The following is a 14,913-nucleotide window of genomic DNA, read 5'->3' as shown; positions in this document are numbered from 1 at the left end:
TCGTCCTGCACGGCCACCCCCATCGGAAACTCATCCAACTGGTCTTTCTCCATTGACTCTTGCTCTGTCGATCAATCTCCGGTCCGCCACAGTTTGCGACAACGTCTTGCTCCATCTCAACGCAACCCCGCAGCCATTCCGAATCGCTTCAAGCAGTTGCCTTATTGAACACATCGTTTGCCCATACACCTTGCCGACTTCGGAAGTACGCAGCTGGTGGCTTAAGCTCACGTCATCCGTCTACTTAAACGCTTGCAACCTTACCATACGCTCGATGCTACCACCACCTTCCTGAATCGCGCCATAGTCGGAAGGGTCGCGATAAGACCACGCTCTCTGGACTGGCTATGGAAAGAACGTCCGCCGCGATGACGAACGATACCGTACTCACCGACGACTACGTCGCCGAGCTCCTCGCAAAGGAAGCAAACGACTGCTCGCTGAAATACTCGAGCATGGGCATGGAGGCGTTCCGCTCCGACAAGAAGTACGTCCCACCAGCCCGCGACTGAACATACCCGTGGTCCTAACCCCGACAGACCGGCAAACATGCCCAAGCCCAACACCCGCTTCCTGCGGCACATCATCAAGGACACCAACACGCACAACAAGAACCTCCTCGCCAAGGAGGCCGCCGAGTCACAAGCACGGCTGAAGAACCTCGAGCACGCCGAGGAGAAGGAGCGACGGAAGCGCGCCGGCCCGCAGGACATCCGCAAGCGACAGATGGGCGACATCAAGGCGATTCTCGGCGGGCACAAGGAGAAATCTGTACGGGCGGACGAGCGGTCGCATAAGAAGGACGGCTCGCCGCCGCGCAGACGGCACAGGGACAGGAGGAGCGAGTCGCCCGAGCGTGGGGGCCGGAGACATCACCGCAGCAGGGACGAGTCGGACTCTGAGCGCGAGGAACGCCGGAGGCACAAGAGCAGCCGGCGGAGATCGCGCTCGCCTGACGACAAGTCTAGGAGGCATCGTCACAGGTCGCCTCTCGGCAGCGGCAAGGGCAAAGACGGAGATGGCGAGGATCTGATGTCAGCGAGTCACCGCACGAGGAGAGAACGGAGCAGGGAGCGGACGGAGTTCTCGATCAAAGGCAGCAGCCGGCGCGCGGCGCAGAGGCAGGATTCCGCCGCTGTGTCGGACTCGGATCCGCTCGACGAGTTCATCGGCCCCGCACCGCCGGAGCCTGTACGATCACGCGGCCGCGGCGCAGCGTCAGCATTGTCCGGCATCGACAAGCGCTTCGAAGCGGACTACGACCCGAAGATGGACGTGGAGATGGAGGATACAGCCGGCGCCGGCGCGGAGAACTGGGACGACGCCGTGGAGGCCTTTAGGGATAGGCAGAAGTGGCGGCAGAACCAGGAGCAGCGGATGCGGGCGGCCGGGTACGGCGAGGACATGATCAAGAAGTGGCGGACGGGCGAGCAGAAGGACGAGAAGGACGTGCGATGGGCCAAGGCCGGGGAGAAGAGGGAGTGGGATCGCGGCAAAGAGGGCGGGATAAGCGGGCTGTTTTCCGAGTTTAACTGACGGGAGCACCCTTTGGTTGGCCTCTCTTGCGACGTGGGATAGGATCGTACTTCTGCTATGGCGTGGTGTTCGCGGGGCGCATGTTTGGTTACATCATGACAGGGCGGCATTTCTTGCATATTGGATCGGCCTCAAGTTGAAATGATTTATATTTGTGATTAATGATTTTTTGTAGTCGAAAAAGGCATCTAGCGACGATATGGGAGTTTAGGGTGGTGTTCCCGCTGTGGGTGTCTCTGCTTGAGATAGACTTGGTTCGAGGACTAATTGAACCTGTAAGACGAGGGCATTTCTCACGATATCAAAGAATTGCTGGAGTCCATGGAGTTCTGGTGTTGTGTATGAGCGGCCGTGGGCAACATTGATGAAAATACCACCTTTCCACGAAGATAGTCTTCCTTCCGCATCTTTCAAGATTATTGCAGCCCAATTTCAACTCGAATCATAGTGCCGTAAAGAACGGCAACAGCCACTCAACACGATCCCGCCCGAGCGCGTGAGAACATCAGAATACTTCCATCTTTGGCGCCGACCCAATTCGAAGAATCATACCTCGAATGACTGAAAGATGGAAAGCCGATTCCTATCATGGCGAGACTGGCGTATTCCTGGATTAAGGAGATACACAAGACTGAAGAGCACCAGTTCTGGCTTTGATGAACTTCGCTGCGGGACAAGATCCACCCTGCATTGGACGTGATGAGGCCAGCCGCGTTGCAGACAGTGAGAGAGTAGCCAAGACCTGACTGTGACTACACACGTTGAGGACAGACGCGACGGAAGAAGACAATGAGGGCTGACAGACATCAACAGCAGAGATACATCACTTGCACGATCGTCCAATGAGAAAGCCTCAAACCAGATAGATGCTCTCCACAAGTGTATCTCACAAGTTCAACGAGGCTTCGTCCGAAGATGCGGTAGATCGACGGATGCTTAAAAGAAAGACTTGAGATGAGGCTGAAGGTCGCAGTCTACCTGCATCGTCTGCGACTACTTGAAGTTTGGCACATGTAGTCGCGAGAGCCGCCTCTCCAGGCCAATTGGATTGAAATGGATGATACGTCCAGAGGAGATGTCACTGGTCATAAGCCGCAGACGGCAGGCTTGGAGAAAGAAAGAATGCCTGCAAACGGCGCATGCTTGTCTCTTGTTTCACGAACAAACGTCAAAGGAGGGGGTGGTCGCAGATCATACACGCTTTCTTCGCTCCTTGGGGCTGGGAGGGGGTTTGATGTGAAACAAAAGAGGGTAGCTCTCTTGAGGTGCGGGCAGGGGTTCTTGGGACCCGCTAGGCCGGTGTTGGATGCGACGATGACGGGGATGGCTGCTTTATGGGCTGTTCAGGTACGGAGGCTGGTTGCGGACTTGAGGAATGCTTGTGGGTTAGATGTTGGGCAAGCCACAGGTTGTAGATGGGCTTGGGAATGGGAGGCTCTTCTTGATTTTTCTATTCTTTGAAAGATCGGATTGGAGCAGGGCGGAGGGGGTCGTGATCGTCGGCGTCAGTGGATTCTGGGTGGTTCCTTGTTTCATGACTTGCAGACAGAAACGTCGTCGAGAGGAGGCTGAGCGTGCGAGGCTTTGTGTGGCTTGGGATCGTTCATGCCAAATCTGTTGTGGAGCTAATAGAATGGCATGGAGTTGACGAGGCTGTAGATGTGAGGTGGAAGGGGACTGCGCCGGGGGCGAATTGAGTTTTTGGTGGTGTCGGAGCGCGAGTAGTGAGGGGGACTATCACAACGTTGGGGTATTGGTGGTGAGACGCTATGATAGTCGACGTGTCGCGTGCGGTGGGATTGTTGGAGGGTTTTGGGGATCTAGTGGACACGTGAGACGGGGGAACGATTGTTGTCGTTGAAGCTTATCCTCGGAGTAGCATTGCGACTCATACATGCACTTTACACACGGCTGTTGCGGGCGGGAGGTTGCAGATGTGCAATCTGGTAGATGGCTTCAATGTTGGTTGTTTGGGGGTGCAGGTGATGGCGGTTGAGTTATTCATTCAGCCGGAGGAAGATGTTTCTTTGGATGGATCTAGACCATGTCAAGCCGTCAGCAGAGGCGAGGTGACTGACTGACTGACTGAGTGGGTAGCACACACACACACTGGCCGAGTGAAACTTTTTGGTCACGAGGGGTTGTCCATGCGCCGGCGTCGATGTGAGGTCATTGATAGCGCGGTTGGTGTTTTTTCCCCCTGGAGGCAGAGGAGGAAAGGTTGGAGAGGGGTCGCTCAGCCTCAGCGTACTGCCTTGGGATGGAGTATGGGGACACAGATTCGTCACCTTCATTTCCCGTCTGTTAGACAGTGAGATGCACGTATTCGTACAAAACGTATTTCATACACGCAAAGGCTGGAGAATGTCATGAATGGATACGAGTAAAAGATGGACATCAAATATGGTGAAACAAAGAGCAGAAGCCGTCGGCACTGGCGCTTGTAAACAGCCCTCTTGTCCAGTCACCCGCCTGGTTCATTTCGATTGTGGCGGCCGGCGTCAAGTCTGACAGGACCGGCACCCACACACCTCCGGCTGCGACTGAATCTCTCACCGCGCCCTGAATGGTGAAGCATTCGAGGTGGGGAATCGGGGGTTGTTTGGCGGAAGCGTGGGCATCGCATCTCATCCCGCGGAGACCTCTTACCAACTCCTCACTCCTGGACAGTGGACTCGACCTTTATATACACGCGCCGGCCCACCGAAGACCAGAAGGCAAGACCTCCCAAGACTTGGATACAATCTGAACAATACCAAGACGGCACTGGCACCGGTGGCCCAGCCGAGCCAACATTGGGGGCGACGGTGCTGTTGCCTTCCGGCCAAGTGCGACTTGAGCGTGCCGCCAAAGCCGGCCGAGGGACGGCCTGCCCCTGCTATCCTGACACTGGCCATTGGGTGCGTCTGTTGGCCGGTGCTTGCTCCCATTGAATCTGTGTCTGCCGTACCTTGCCTGCATTCGTCGGGAGGGAGATCTTTTTCGGGGTTGCGACCAGGATGGCAGGAAACGAGAAAAGTCAAAAGGTGCCCCTGTGTCGTGAGAGAAAAATCTGTCAGTCAGTGACGGTGACGGTTGCGGGCCCTTATTCATGGCCTCTGTTCTTGAGTCCTGCTTGGGTTGATGCATGGTGAGCTGGTGAGCTCATTGCCCACCCGCCGAGCAAGTCAGGATGCCGGTCAAAACCGAGAATGGCTTTATTGGAATGGACTGGAATGCTGGATCGGATTGGATGGTGCCATCCGCAGACAGAGAGGAGGAAACAGCGCACGAGGGACGGGGCCAGTGACAGCCAAAAGAACAATGGAGGGCCCGCGTCCTCCAGCCACAGTGTAGGTACCACCCCCGAGACCTCACCTCTCCCGATGCGCCCACCGACGCCGACCTCAGCCAGACAGGGCCCCTAACCCCCGAGGCGACTCCACCCATGCCTGAAGTCCAGCGTGAGGTGCCCCCCGCCCGGCCGTCATTGTGTGGTCCAGGTGGTGTGTGTGTGTGTGTGTGTCACTGTGCTGGGCCATCTGTAGGAAAAGTGACTTCCTTCACCTCCACCCCGTCCTCCACGGCTGCCCTCGGGCAGTCACAGCACCCAAAAAGACAGAAGGCCCCGGCACCTAAACAACAACACTGCCCCGCCACCCGCTGCTGCTGCGACCTCACACTCGCCCTCCCGTCTCCACTCGTCACCCGAGTTCTTGTCCCTGCTTCCTTCACCTCGCTGCTGCTGCGTCTGCCTCCGGTTCCTGTCTCTGCATGGCGCCGCTGCACCGCTCCGCGCTGCGTGCATCTTGCGAACATACCTTCTGACTTCTTTCTGCCTTTGCAAAATATCCTGATCGACATCTTCGTCATCACCATTTTTTCCCGCCCCCAACTTCTACGCCCAGTCTTCTTTTCGTACTCTTTACCCTCTCTCCTTCCTTGACCCGACCCTTCCCGGCGACCACAGAGGGCCGCATCCGCCTTTGTCATCCATCCTCGAACGAGACAGTCTCTCCCCTCCTTCCATCGCCTTCAGCCTCGTCATCGTCACCACAACCGGCGGCTTCCCATCGCACATGATTCCGCGCATGATCGGCACCTGTGCAGTCCGCCGCTGAGCCACTGCCAGCAGCTGCTCGACCGTCGACGACTTCGCAACCTCGTTCCTGCCTACAGTCACCACATTCGACTGCACGATTTACCGGACGGCCCTCGCGCCGTGCTCCGAACTCCCCGTTGCCTCATCTCCTCGACACACGATCAGGAGCTTCGACCTCTCCTTTCCTTATTTTACACACTATAACGACCCGTTACGATACCAATCATGCGTACTCCGAGAATCGCCATCCTGGTCCTTTTCTTCGCCGCCTCCCTCTTCCTCTTCTGCCGCTCCGTCACATCGCTGGCGCGATCCAACACCGTAATCGCCCCGGCCGCTGTCCCGCAATCACGATTTACGACATTCTTCTCCTTCACAGCGCCCTTCTCAATTTTTACACCGAATGCCGCCATCAGCTTGACCGACGACAACAGCACCTCCTTTGTCGCCCGCCCTGCCGCCTTCGGTCCGAACCTTCCCTCCAAGGGCCTGAGTGGCCAGCTATGGATTGGCAGCGGCTTCGCCGACGATAACCTCCAGGAAGGCGAGGGTGAAGGTGAGCTCGGCTGCAGCGATATTCCCGGCTGGGAGGACGGCAAGTCCAATGCTATCCTCAAGTCTGCCGCCAAGGGCATCTCGAAGGCCGACGCGAAGGCTGCCACTGCTGCTGGCAAGCCGAGCCACCACAAGCGGGACACCACCGCCAAGGATGTCGTTCCCGATGATACCGTGCCTCCACCCGGAGCGCGGTTGAAGTCCAAGATCCGACCCCTCGACGACGGCACCGATGACTACCTCCACCAGGGCTTCGCCAGAAAGCCCCCGCCGAACCACAGCGCTCTGTCCACCGAGTCGACCCACGCCGATATCCAGTCGATACAAGAGGCGGCGGAGATCGCCGGGAAGATTGTGCTGCTCAGCCGTGGCGGCTGCGGCTTCCTGGAGAAGGTCAAGTGGGCGCAGCGCCGCGGTGCTATTGCCCTCATCGTCGGCGACAACCAAAGAGGTGGTCCGCTGATCCAGATGTTCGCCAGAGGCGACACTTCCAACGTCTCCATTCCTTCCGTTTTCACCGCACGGACTACAGCCCACCTATTGTCCTCTCTCACTCAGCCGGGCAGCTTCATCGAGGACACCATCGACGAGCACGGCCGCCCTGCCTTGAAGGTCCTCAAGTCCGATGGCACGAACCGGAAGAACAGGAAGACCAAGCAAAAGGCCGCTGCGGCGACCCCCATGCCCACACCCAAGTCGACAGCCCCTCCCAAGGTCAAGGCCCCGAAGAAGCAGGCCTCCACCAAAGCCGAGGAGGCCAAGCCCCGCGTTGGATGGTTCAGGTGGTTCTTCAGCTGGGGCCGCAGCTCTGCAACCGGGGACGGCAGCATTCAACCCCCGAGCAGCGGCCGCCACAACTGGGTTCTCGTTGACGACTGGAACGAGGAGAAGGATAGAGCCATTCGTGATGGTCTTGGAAAGGCTGCCAAGCGGGGCAAGGGCAAGGTCGCCGAGTCCCGTAAGAACGAAGACAGCTTCCAGATCGGCGTTCAAGACTGGCGCGACCCGGATCTGGTGGACGTTCCAGCGACCAAGGACAAGGAGGACGCTTCCAAGGAGCAGGCCGGCAAGAAGTCAAACGCGAAGAATGGAAAGGATGTCAGCGGTCCCAAGGGCGGAAGCATCACCCCGGGCAGCGGCGAGTACAACCCTGACATGCCCCCTGTTGAAGCCAAGGGCTCTTCGTCTGGCAAGGACTCTTCCTCCCACGGAGGCCTGATGTCCAAGATCTTTGGAGACGACGATGGCGCCGATTTCTCCAAGGAGGAGAAGGCCAAGGATCCTCCCAAGGTCGTGGACCCCATCCCCGACGACGACGAAGAACCAGTTGGCCACGATGGCCTCTGGGTCACGATTACCCCGTCAAGCAGCTCAAGCCCCTTCTTCGACACCCTGCTGGTGCTTGTCATCAGCCCTCTTATTACTCTCAGCGTCGTCTATGCCCTTCTCATCCTTCGCGCTCGTATCCGTAGAAGACGCTGGAGGGCACCCAAGTCTGTCGTCGAGCGCCTGCCCGTGCGAACCTACCACACCGTCGCTGCGTCGCCCGTCCCCTCGCCTAGGATGCCTTCGCCCACCAGTGCCACGCCCACCACGCCTCTGCTTCAGCAGACTCCGACTAGGCCCCGACCTCGTTCTAGAACGACGACAGGCATTCCCGAGTCGGAGAGTCTGCTGTCTGTCAACTCGGCCCTACAAATGCCTAGATCCCCCGCGAGGCCAGAACATGAAAAGGCCAACGGCAGCTACTCGAGCGAGTGGAAGAAGTACATGGGTCGCCAGGTCGAGTGTGTGGTCTGTCTGGAGGAGTACGTCGATGGTGTCAGCCGCGTGATGAGCCTCCCCTGTGGCCACGAGTTTCACGCGGAGTGCATGTGAGTATCTCTAATTTTCCGGTCTTAGTCTATGCTAACCTCTGTCAGTACACCTTGGTTGACGACACGCCGCCGCACGTGCCCGATCTGCAAGGGCGACGTCGTGCGCTCGCTCGCCAGAGGTTCCCCCTCGAGTCCCCGTTACGAAGCCTACCATGACGACTCCGATGACGAAGTAGAAGCCGAAGGCTCCGGCTCGCGGGACAGAGACGAGGATGTCGAGCAGGGTATCCTTTCACCCGCACCCAGAGGACGCCAAAATAGACCGGAGGGGTGGCTAAACATGCTCTCGAACTCGTTCGGCTCGTCATCTCGCTCCAGCCAACCACCCCAAGAGGACCGCAGCAGGTAGCCCTCTCACCACAAACTCTACTCATGAACATTTGCGATTTGGTATTTGACTCTTTTGCTGCACATGTTGCGGGTCTCGAAAGCATGGCCGCGACTCATGGAGAAATGGGGGTATACGGCGTAATCAGGGTTGACGGCATTTCTGGGACACAGGTGTCACGTTTGGGCTGGGTTGCATTTGGAGAAGGAGCCGGGCGAAGCGGCCCTCCCCTCTTCCTCTGTGTTTCTCGTTTGGGTGTTCTGGGATGGGGGAAAACGCACTACACTCGCTTGAATGCGCTGTTTTCTGTTCTTTTGGTTTTCGATTCACCTTGGTGTGTTGCTGCTGGTATGGGCAGAAGTGCCGGGAGGTAGTGTCTTATTATACCCGTTGTCTGTAGGAGAAGACGCACAAATTTGTTGGAAAACGAAGTCGACCCGTCCGTGACTATACTGCACGAGTAAAATTCTGGTTCCCGCTGTTCTGTTCCACTACGAACCGCATCATCGGCCATTCTTCACAAACATTTACCAAAAACAAGGATACGACCAACATCCTGAAGAAAATATAAAGAGTTTGATTTCGAGAACAAGTTGATTTGTATCTAGATATATGCTACTCTAGCCTCTCAGCAGCCCACAGCCACGATATCCGTCCACAAAATCCGGCATTACCCCCGCCGTGCGTCATCTTTGCTCGCGCCCTCTTCTTCCTTTCTGCGTTTCTTCCTCCCGTTCAGACTGCTTCTCCAGCTTTCTTTTCTCCACCGTTGTCACTTGTTCCGATTTTCAGAGGGTGGTACGGTCCAAAGGCGTCGTCGTCGAAGGTCTTGATCAGCCACTCCTCAAGCTCATCACTGTCCTTGTCCGTCCACTGGCAAGGGAACCATCCCTCGAGCGCACTCAGGTGGTACGCGTCTTTGAAGATGGTGTACGGGTGCGGCGGGTGGGGGAAATCGTCGTAGGTCCTCTGCGGCTTCATACACTTGCAGTCGACCAGCGAGTCGCGGTAATGGATCATCGCGACGCGGGCCCGGCCGTCCGCGGCCGGGGCGACGAGGATGTGGTCGGGGCTGATGGCCTCTTCTTGGTAGACCCCCGCGAAGAGCTGGCGGACGAAGCCGTCCATGAACGTCTTGAGCATGTCCAGCCGGCTGGGGGGGGCTCATGTCCAGCTGGCCGAAGGCGTTGCGGGGGGCGTCGTGGTACCGCGGCGTGAGGGCGCCTTCGGGGCCGTGTCTGTCGCAGAGGGAGGATATGGAGACGCCATCGATGTGCTCGAGGAGGATGACGCCGACGCTGCGGGGGAGGAACGGGTGGTCCCCGATGAGAGCCGGGTTCGTGGTGCGGATCTCGGCGGTGAAGGCGCCGAAGTAGGCTGGGGCGAGGTGCGGGGCGCCGTGGCAGTTTGTCGTGCGCAGCTGCTCGTATGCTCCGGCCTCGCGGCTCAGGTTGAAGTTGGCGCGGTCGAACTCGTTGTAGAAGGGCTGGTCGGGCGGGGGGCTGGCCTGGAAGAACATCGGGTCTTGGAACTTTGCGACGACGCGCTGGGGCATGGCGAAGGCGCGGGCGCCTTGTGTGACTTCGCAGAGGAACACCGCTGGGCCTGACCAGGGCCCGCCTGAGAGGAACTTCACCAGCTTGAGGGAGACGAGGACGATGGAGGTTCCGGGCTTGTAGGCCTGTTGCCAGTCGGTTGGGATGTAGTCGTCCATGTACAGCTCGTCGGTCTCGATCTGTGGCGGCAGCGGGGTCGGATCGTCGCGGTCGTCGGGGTTGTGGATTCGCGGGTCGATGATGTCGATTTCGGGGTCCCATGGCGAGAGAAGCTTTTGGAAGAACGGGTCCAGCGGTGCATCCTCGTCATCTTCATCATCTTCCTCATCATCATCAGACCGCTTGCCGAAATGTCGTCCCAGATCTTCTTGGTAGCGTTGACGATACTCTTCCATGCGCTTCTCATAGTCTGCGTCTTCATCCGAGACTTTGGAGGATTGGTTCTCGCGACTTGGTTCGGTTCGGTTCTTCGGCGTCTCATCTAGGTTCGTGGGTGGCACATGCTGCTCAGATTTATCGCCGTCAGACGCAGATGCGGTGCTCATGATGGTCTCGCTGCTCACGCTGCCCACGTCAGCACTCGTCTCGGCCTCACCGCTCATCACGGCTCCGACGCTCATCACATTGCCGCTGCGCTTGGCATGACTGGACGTGGGTTCGGGCGGCGGGTTGTGACGAGGATCCATGCTCGCACAAAGGACAGTGGTGGTTGAGAGAATGTGGAAGTGTTGGCGATGTGTAGTGTGTCAGGTGGTTGGAGAGAAAGTGCGATGCCGTCCAGGAGGGAAGAATGGGAAGAAATAGATTTTGTAGGTGGCGAGGTGGATGAAGGAGAAAACTCTTGGGCTACCAGGCTGGTCTGTAAAGGTTTACTCGTGAGCTGGAAACCTAATCTGCGCGTTTGGTTATGAAAGAACGGGACGGCAAGAAAGAAGAGAGAGACCTTGGTGGTGAAAGCGAAGGCGGTTTGATTCATGTGGGAATTAAAACGTAGTCCAGCTCTCGCTGCGGAGGTACTTTTTTCTTCCTCAAGGACGACTGCCTAACAATTGTTCTGCTAGCTTAAACCACCAACAGCATGGTTTCAATAAAATGCGAGGCAATAAGAAAAGTGAAGAAAAATGATGGAACGGCCTCCAGATACGAAGAAGCGATGGCCTCCGTTTCGCAAACCACTGCCTCCTGACATCAAGATGTCAACCATTAGCTCCAAGCGAAGGCCCTGCGAGCGCCATTCTCTGGTACGGCAGTTCCCTTGGCCGAGCATGCCACGCCATCATTTTCGCTCCTTATCAAATGAAAGAGACCACCTATTTTGACTACCTGTGTTACTGTACATTAATTTCTCGTAGACTCTGTGCCCATGCCCACTGTCGTCTCCCTCTGTCATAGTCTGTCATCGCCACTGTCGTCGCTGTCTTCGCCGTCGTTCCTCTGTTATTCGTCTGGACCAGGGGCTATGCTTCGCGGCTATATTAGGTATCTATACAACAATTCTTGAACCACGTGAAATCGGGGGATGCAGGCCACCACGCCAGCCTCGTCATTAGTTCTTCGAACGTCGAGACGTGTGGCATGCTGAGCAATACTCGTTAGACGGGCTAACCGCACAAGCTGGTAATATATGCTCATCACTTTGACTCTTCTTCACCCAGCCTTACTGCCTTCATCTTCACGATCTTCCCCCTCTTCTCCATCTCCTCGAGGATGACACCATCGGGTATCATTTTACTCGGCTGATACGGGCCCCATTTATCATCATTGAAGGATTCGATGAGCCATATATCCATATCAATATCCTTCCATTTCATCGGGAACCAACCAGTCAAAGTGCGCAGCTTCTGACAGCTGAACCTGGTGAAAGGATGGGGCGGGTGCTCATAGTCTTCGTACATCTTGAGCGGCTTCTTGTGCTTCGAGTCGATCAGCGAGTCTCGGTAATGGATGAGCGCGACTCGGGGCTGGTACTTCTTTTCTGTTGGCTCAATAAGTATATGCTCAGGCTCAATGCGGCGTTGCTCAACGCCTGCAAATAGCTGTTGGACGTAGCCGTCAAGAAAAATCTTCAGCATCTCCAAACGCGACTCTTCATCCATCTGCAGCGTGTGCGTGCCATTGCTGTACCATCTGGCTGGGGATGTGGGCGGCCGTAAGACCCCGGCATCATCGACGGCACACATTGCTGACATACTTATGCCCTGGATGTGCTCCATGACGAGAACGGGAACCTCACGATGCCCGCCTTCTCCAACGGTTGGGTTGATCTTAGGCACATTGAGGATGAAGGCGCCGTAATACTTGGGGGCAAGGCGCTTGTCGCCAAGGAGAGGGCTTTTCTCGAGAAAGTCAAGTGTAGCGGCTTCGCAGCAGACATGTATGTCGGCCCTTGAAGTCTCTCTCCAGGGTGTTCCGTCATTGTTGGTGTCGACGTTGTAGCCCAGGGGGTCGCAGATCTTCACAACAACGCACTCTGGAAAGCCCTCTGAGGGTTCCTCTACCTTGCAAACGAGCACCTGGGGACCAGGTGTCTCGCCACCCGCGAGCATATCTTGGATTTTGACGACGAGCTTCGTGGGCTCACCGCGTGGGGTCGTTGCGATCTTCCTGGTCGGTTTCCAATCGTAGACCTCTCGAGTCAACGAGCCTTCTTCCTGGGCGTAACACATGTTTTTGGTAACGATGGCGGGCTCAATGTCGTTGTTGTTAGGCCACGGATAGGCCTCGACACCATAGGGTTCGCATGGATCATAGGGTTCCAGATAGAGAGTGTTTCCCGGGTCGTAATACTCGAACTCGGCGTCAATGTCGTCTTCAGTGCCAGAATCCAAGAAGTCGTCGTCGTCGTCCGGATTTGGCTCCATGTTTTCGAGCGCTGCTGGATGACATCCCGCCTTCCTGAGGAGATCGTGTGCCTCCATGAGCCCTCCTCCTCCTCTTCTTCCGCCCCACGCGAGCTCTGGGTAGTAGTCGTGGTCCATGGGGAGGCCCGTCACAGGACGTGATGTGTCGTGGGGTTCGGGTTCGAGTACGTTTGTTAATAGGCGTGACTTGATGAAATCTTTCGACTCGTCCGTTTTCAATTGATTGTCTTGGGGAGGTGACTGTGAGCTTCGGCCCTGCGACGAGTTGCCCAGGTCCATTTGGGCGCAGTTCTTGGGACCTTATCGTGGAGAGACCGGATGATGTTCGGGAGACCTACGGTCCGGGTCAGTAAAAATGGAGAAACTTAGATCTGACGAGAAAAAGTTATTCAAGATTGTGTGAATGGTGTGGCTACAATAACGTGTAGGTGTCGAGGTCCAAGAGGTGTCGTTGGCGGGGCGTCACATTATTGGTCAGATTGGGCGCTGTGGAGACGATCCAGTTAGTAACCTCGAAGGCTGCGTCCTATTTCCAAGCAAAACTTTTCCCAGCAAACCATTTTGGACAGATTGCCTTCTGAATGGGAGAACAAGTGAGTATTTGGAAGATTTGCATGCAATATGGAGACAATTTACGCTGGTCTTCAAGCCTTTCTCTGCGCAGCCTAGACAACCTCGCGGATCAAACGAAACTATTTCTCCTGTGTAATGCTGAACTATTTCGATTAGAACATCTAGAGGAAACGATGACAACCAACTATCAAAACGGGCACATTCATCAGGGTTCAGTCCATTGAAGAGGGGCATTCTGTTGTCTAGAGAATGGGCGAGTAACTTGTGGCTGTGTTGGAGAGCAATGGACATGTGTTTGATGAACACATCAATTGAGCGACTTGATGGCAGACCAAAGTAAATGGACAGAAATGTCCGTGCGTGCACCAACGACATTCAGGGACTGTCGGGAATCAATCAAGGCGGCATGAACGATAAAGGGGCACAACCCCAGTAAACTGGATTGATGCTTCAGTGATACTGCAAATCTAGCCGTCAAGTGTTTGAACGGATCAGACGTGTTGACACACGGAGTTGGCTCCGACTCACTGCGGCGTGACAACCCTGCTGTGCCATGACGGATGCAACAGAGGGACTTGTAGATGATGTTTGTGGTGCTCCACCGCATCATTGGTCCTACGCCGACCCGAAGCCGGTCCAAGCTCAAAGCTACCACCTTTGCCGACGCCTTGACCAAGACGTCCAATAACGTGCTACGTACGATAGCGAGCATGAAACAAGTAGAAGTAAAGGGCATCTAGATCATGTGCCCTTATTCGACACTAGATTCCCGCCCAGTTGCTACGGGTTGCCATGGGAAGCGCAACAGGGGCGACGACTCCAAAGTTTTAGCGTGGCTGGCTTCTGGACATCCAGCTTTTCATGAACCGCTAGGCATGATTTGCCTGCCTACTGGAGAAAGGTCTGGTGAAATGGCCGGCCGCCACGTTCCCCAGAAATGACTGGATAGCCGCAGTCGCCAGGCAGATGCCGAGTTAAAGCTTTGACTGCTCGTCAAAGTGATGGTACATGCTGCTCATGAGCCCAGATGATGGTAGTAAATGGGCGAATACATCCCAAAGGGTTGGGTACACCATCAGGATACGTGTACCTTCGCGTGTGTAAGCTTGCAATTTTACCTTAAAAGAGCTTTGACACAGGGATTCAAAAAGAATTCTTCTTCTCATTGTCCTTTTTTTCGGGGGTTGTGTGGTCTTTGGGGAATGACCTGCAAGAAGGTGAATGCGCCGCTGGAAAAATCATTTTTCACCCTGAGAAATCTAACGGCTGCCTGCATGACTGCAGTCTCCTCTTTCGAAGAGCGTCAACAAAACCGTCTCGCCAGACTGCCCATGCCCAATCAGACAAAGATTTTTTTTTTTCATCCGCGGAAAGCTTTGACACACGCCTTGTGTCTGAATAGAAAGCTTCACCTCTTTCCTTGCAGCTTCTGGCGGCCTCGCGCTTGTGCCCTTCTCAGCTACGCGCGGCTCGATCGCAGTGTACGTCCATTGAAGACCCCTGGCTTTCCCACCTTCGTCTTCTGCATTTTCTGCAGAGGTGCTGT

General features: G+C 56.1%; 4 protein-coding genes across 4 annotated transcripts; 2 read left to right on the top strand and 2 right to left on the bottom strand.

The window, feature by feature from the left end:
* Positions 1-368: 368 nt before the first annotated feature.
* CGCA056_v012545 (uncharacterized protein) lies at positions 369-1,536 on the top strand (the record flags this gene model as incomplete). Its single annotated transcript, XM_037327789.1, has 2 exons — positions 369-487; positions 540-1,536. 2 exons carry the CDS (start codon positions 369-371, stop codon positions 1,534-1,536), a joined length of 1,116 nt encoding a protein of 371 aa, XP_037174165.1.
* A 4,306-nt stretch (positions 1,537-5,842) lies between these two features.
* Positions 5,843-8,398, top strand: Rnf13 (E3 ubiquitin-protein ligase RNF13; the record flags this gene model as incomplete). The annotated part of the gene is made up of 2 exons (XM_037327788.1): positions 5,843-8,046; positions 8,095-8,398. The coding sequence occupies 2 exons, from the start codon at positions 5,843-5,845 to the stop codon at positions 8,396-8,398; spliced, it is 2,508 nt and encodes an 835-aa protein (XP_037174166.1).
* A 714-nt stretch (positions 8,399-9,112) lies between these two features.
* CGCA056_v012543 (uncharacterized protein) lies at positions 9,113-10,619 on the bottom strand (the record flags this gene model as incomplete). Its single annotated transcript, XM_037327787.1, has 2 exons — positions 9,113-9,530; positions 9,586-10,619. 2 exons carry the CDS (start codon positions 10,617-10,619, stop codon positions 9,113-9,115), a joined length of 1,452 nt encoding a protein of 483 aa, XP_037174157.1.
* A 945-nt stretch (positions 10,620-11,564) lies between these two features.
* On the bottom strand, positions 11,565-12,911 carry CGCA056_v012542 (uncharacterized protein; the record flags this gene model as incomplete). The annotated part of the gene is made up of 1 exon (XM_037327786.1): positions 11,565-12,911. The coding sequence occupies one exon, from the start codon at positions 12,909-12,911 to the stop codon at positions 11,565-11,567; it is 1,347 nt and encodes a 448-aa protein (XP_037174159.1).
* Between the last annotated feature and the right edge of the window lie 2,002 nt (positions 12,912-14,913).

Source organism: Colletotrichum aenigma (genome assembly GCF_013390185.1).
Source record: "Colletotrichum aenigma strain Cg56 chromosome Unknown KSG_Cg56_contig08, whole genome shotgun sequence".
Classification (NCBI taxonomy): domain Eukaryota; kingdom Fungi; phylum Ascomycota; class Sordariomycetes; order Glomerellales; family Glomerellaceae; genus Colletotrichum; species Colletotrichum aenigma.
The sequence above is the reverse complement of the archived record's forward strand: the minus strand, read 5'-3'. Positions and strand labels throughout refer to the sequence as shown.